At 35.7% G+C, this 4103-nt stretch overlaps 1 protein-coding gene across 1 annotated transcript in view; it reads left to right on the forward strand.

The window, feature by feature from the left end:
* Positions 1–4103, forward strand: part of LOC100949268 (C-type lectin domain family 6 member A-like) — a 26615-nt gene that overhangs the window by 12283 nt on the left and 10229 nt on the right. Inside the window, exons 3-4 of the mRNA XM_023517123.1 lie at positions 1056–1201; positions 3016–3131. Of these exons, the coding sequence (XP_023372891.1) occupies positions 1056–1201; positions 3016–3131 (262 nt within the window). The remainder of the gene's footprint in view (positions 1–1055; positions 1202–3015; positions 3132–4103) is intronic.

Here is a 4103-nt window from a genome sequence, read left to right on the forward strand (position 1 = left end):
GGATTCGAACCCGCCACCTTTGGTGTATGTGGCTGGCGCCTTAGCCGGTTGAGCTATAGGCGCCGAGTCGATTATGTCCATTTTAAAGATAAGATTATTGAAGCTCAGGGAGGTTATGTAAGTTGCTCAAAGACATAAGTAGTAAATGATGGAGCCAGAATTCTAATGAAGTATAATATTCTAGTTCTTATAACCAACTGTGAATAGTTAGCATTTATAAAACCTAAAGCTCTGTCTGTGGCTGGCCCAAGTCTGTTAAGCAGAACTGCGTTTTTAGATTCATATGTATTAGTTATTTAAAACCACACCAAGAGGACTTGGTGCTTGTAATATGTAAGGGATATGAAACAATGGAAAAAAACTACAATAGTGACTTTTTTAAAAAATGAAGTAAAAACAGAGGAATTTTGCAGGTAAACTAGTAAATATTGAGGACTTAATTTTTTTTTTTTTTTTTTTTGAGACACAGTTACACTATATTGCCCTCGTCACAGCACACACCAACCTCAAACTCTTGGGCTTAAGCGTCCTCAAACTATGGCCCATGGGCCGTGTGCGTCCCGCTGAGAACATTTATCTGGCCCGCTGGGTGTTTTTGCCACAGCTGCCTGACCTGCTTAGCAACCGACTGGTCTGCCTCTCCAATGGTCTGAGGGGCAATGAACTGGCCCTCTGTTTAAAAAGTTTGAGGACCCTTGTTAGGTGCCCGCCACAATACCCAGCCCTCTTTGTTGCTGTTGTTGTTGTTGTTGTTATTGTTGTTGTTTCAGTTGTCATTGTTGTTCAAACCTGCCAGCCCTGGTGTATGTGGCCAGCCCCCTAACCATTGAGCTATGGGCACCAAGCCTTGAGGACTTAATATTAAAGAATGTTTATTTACTGTCAATTCTATGGCCCCAAATTATACAATTCAGAGAACAATAAAAACTTGAATTAAAAAAACATTTCCAGAAACCAGCCACAGGTCCTTGGAGTTTTATGTGTCTAGAACATGCTTCTTTAATTTTATTTGTGATCTTGCACTCACCCTTTTCTTTCACATAACACAGAAAAAGTCTGGGGATGTTGCCCGAGCACGTGGAAGTCATTTGGTTCCAGCTGCTACCTCATTTCTACTCAATACGATGTTTGGACAAAGAGTGAGCAGAACTGTGTTGAGATGGGGGCACATTTGGTTGTGATCAATACAGAAGCAGAGCAGGTACTTTTTCATTTTTCTTTTCTTTTAAAGATAATATTGTAGAAGATTAATTTTTATTTAAAATATTTTAATTGTGGAAAAAATATTTTAAACATTCTTTAAACATTCTTAAGTGTTCAGTTTACTAGTGTTTACTATCTACACATTTTTGTGTAACAGATCTCTAGAACTTTTTAATCTTACAAAACTAGTACTCTCTCTATTCATTGAACAACTACCAATTTTCCTATTGCTGAAGGCCCTGGCGATCATTATTCTACTTTCTTTTTTCTTTTTTTGCAGTTTTTGGCTGGGGCTGGGTTTGAACCTTCCACCGTATATGGGGCTGGTGCCCTATTTCTTGAGCCACAGGCGCCGCCCTATTCTACTTTCTATTGCTATCAATTTGACTACTTTGGGTGCCTCATATAAGTGAAATTATGCAGTATTTGTCCTTTTATGAATCAATTATTTCATTTAGTATAATGTCTTCAAGGTTTATCCATATCCAGGATATTCTTCCATTTTAAAGCTGAATATTTTCTTTTTGTTTGTTTTATTTGATTTTTTTCCCCAGATTTATTGAACTGTGATTGATAGGTAAAATTTAAAGTGTACAGTGTGATGATTTAATATATATATGTACTGTGAAATGATTAACTAATCAAGCTAATTAAAATGTCCCTTAACTCAGTTAACTTTCTTCTTTTTTGTGATGAGAATACGTAGAAATTCCATTACTTTCCCTTTATTTGTTGATTTTCATTTAAATTGTTTCAATTTCATGGCTACTGTGAATGATGCTACAATAAATCAATAAATATGGGTGTGCAAATATCTCTTTGAGATTCTGCTTTCAGTTCTTTTTTTTTTTCTGCTTTCAGTTCTTTTGAATATATACCCTCTGCTTACGTTGAACTAAGTGGGAAAAACATTCACCAATCATGCTGGCTACAGATTCTAGGCATTGCTCAAAATATTTCTGGTGATAACTCTTTTCTGCACATGTGTGTGGGCATTGTGGCAGGTGCCTTTAGTCCCAGCTACTTGGGAAGCTGAGGCAAGAGAATCACTTAAGTTCAAAAGTTGGAGGTTGCTGTAAGGTATGACGCCATGGCACTCTACCAAGGGCAACAAAGTGAGACTCTGTCTCCAAAGGAAAAAAAAAAAGAAAAGAAAAGAAAAAAAATTAATTTCAGTTTGCCTCAAGAAAATTACCTATAGGAAAATGATCTGGACATATCTAAAGGTATTTTAGAAGCCCAATTGGAAAAATGAGAGTAATTATGTTTTATAAAATAAATTCACTACAGTTAAAATCTAGTGAGCTCTCTTTTATGTTTAACTTCTAAGTAATTTAGTATTTCTTAGGGAAGGCATAGTTAGGAGAATAGAGAAACAAATTTGTATTTTAAGAGACCAAATGTAATTTTACTGAAAAACCATCAGGAATAAATATGCAACACATCTGTATTACTTAAGGTGATCCAGAGAAACTACATGTCTATACATATACACATATTTATTAATACACAGATACATATGTTTTATATATACACATGTGGAGAGATTATGAAGAATTTGATCATATGATTATGGAGGCCAAGAAGTACCATAATATATTTGTAAGCAGGAGACCCAGGAAAGTCAGTGATATAACACCAGTTCAAGTCCAAAGGCCTGAGAACTAGAAGAGCCACTGGTTTAAGTCTTAGTATAAGGGCAGTTGGGGACTTATTTCTCAGCTCTAAATGGCTCTAAAGGCTATCAAGAACCCTTAGCCTGCACAATCTGGAAATTCCGAAGTCTATGATTTCTTCTTTTTCTTCATGCAGAATTTCATTGTCCAACAGCTGAATGAATCATCTTCCTATTTTCTTGGGCTCTCAGATCCAGGAGGTAATGACAACTGGCAATGGATTGATCAGACACCTTTCAAGAAAAATGTCAGGTGAGTGTACACATAAATTAAGGACCCACAGGGCCTTGTTTACATGGAAAATTTAGAAAAATTTTATTAGCAGTGACTTTTAATGTTAATAATTATAACAATGATAACAGCATCTAACATGTATTAAGTATATGTATTATCTCAAACTTCATAAAACCTTCTATCTCTTAGAACTAATTTTAAGGATGAAAAATTGAATAAATTATCCAAGACAATAAACCAATAAATCATAGCTTTGTACATTGACACATTTATGGGGTTTAGGGTACTACTTCGATATACAATGTAAAATGCTTAAATTGAACTAAGTAACACATCCATCACAATAATACTCTTTTCTTAATAGTTTTGAAATATACCATTACATCATGCACATTAGGTGAGGTCTCCCCCAATGCTCTCCCTCTTCCCATACCTCCCCTCCCCTCTCCTCTCTCTCTCCTCTTCCCTTCTACTTTCTGGACTATAGTTATGTTTTACCATTTGTATGAATGTGTAGGTGATTATATATTGATTTCATAGTAGTATTGGGTATATTGGATACTTTTCCCCCCCCATTCTTGAAATACTTTACTAAGAAGAATATGTTCCAGCTCCATCCAGGTAAATATAAAAAATGTGAAGTCTCTATCTTTTTTTGTGGTTGTATAGTATTCTATGGTGTACATATACCACAATTTGTTAATCCATTTATGGTTGATGGGTACTTGGGCTGTTTCCATGTCTTGGCTATTATGAATTGGGCTGCAATAAACATTCTGGTGCAAATGTCTTTGTTGTAAAATAATGTTTGATTATCCAGGTATACACTTAGTAGAGGAACTGCAGGATCGAATGGTAGGTCTACTTTTAGTTCCTTGAGTGTTCTCCAAACTTCTTTCCAAAAAGGTTGTATTAATTTGCATTCCCATCAGCAGTGTAGAAGCATTCCTTTCTTTCCGCATCCATGACATCTGTAGGTTGGGGATTTTG

The sequence above is a fragment of the Otolemur garnettii genome, unplaced genomic scaffold (assembly GCF_000181295.1).
Source record: "Otolemur garnettii isolate 467f Iridium unplaced genomic scaffold, OtoGar3 scaffold00104, whole genome shotgun sequence".
Lineage (NCBI taxonomy): Eukaryota > Metazoa > Chordata > Mammalia > Primates > Galagidae > Otolemur > Otolemur garnettii.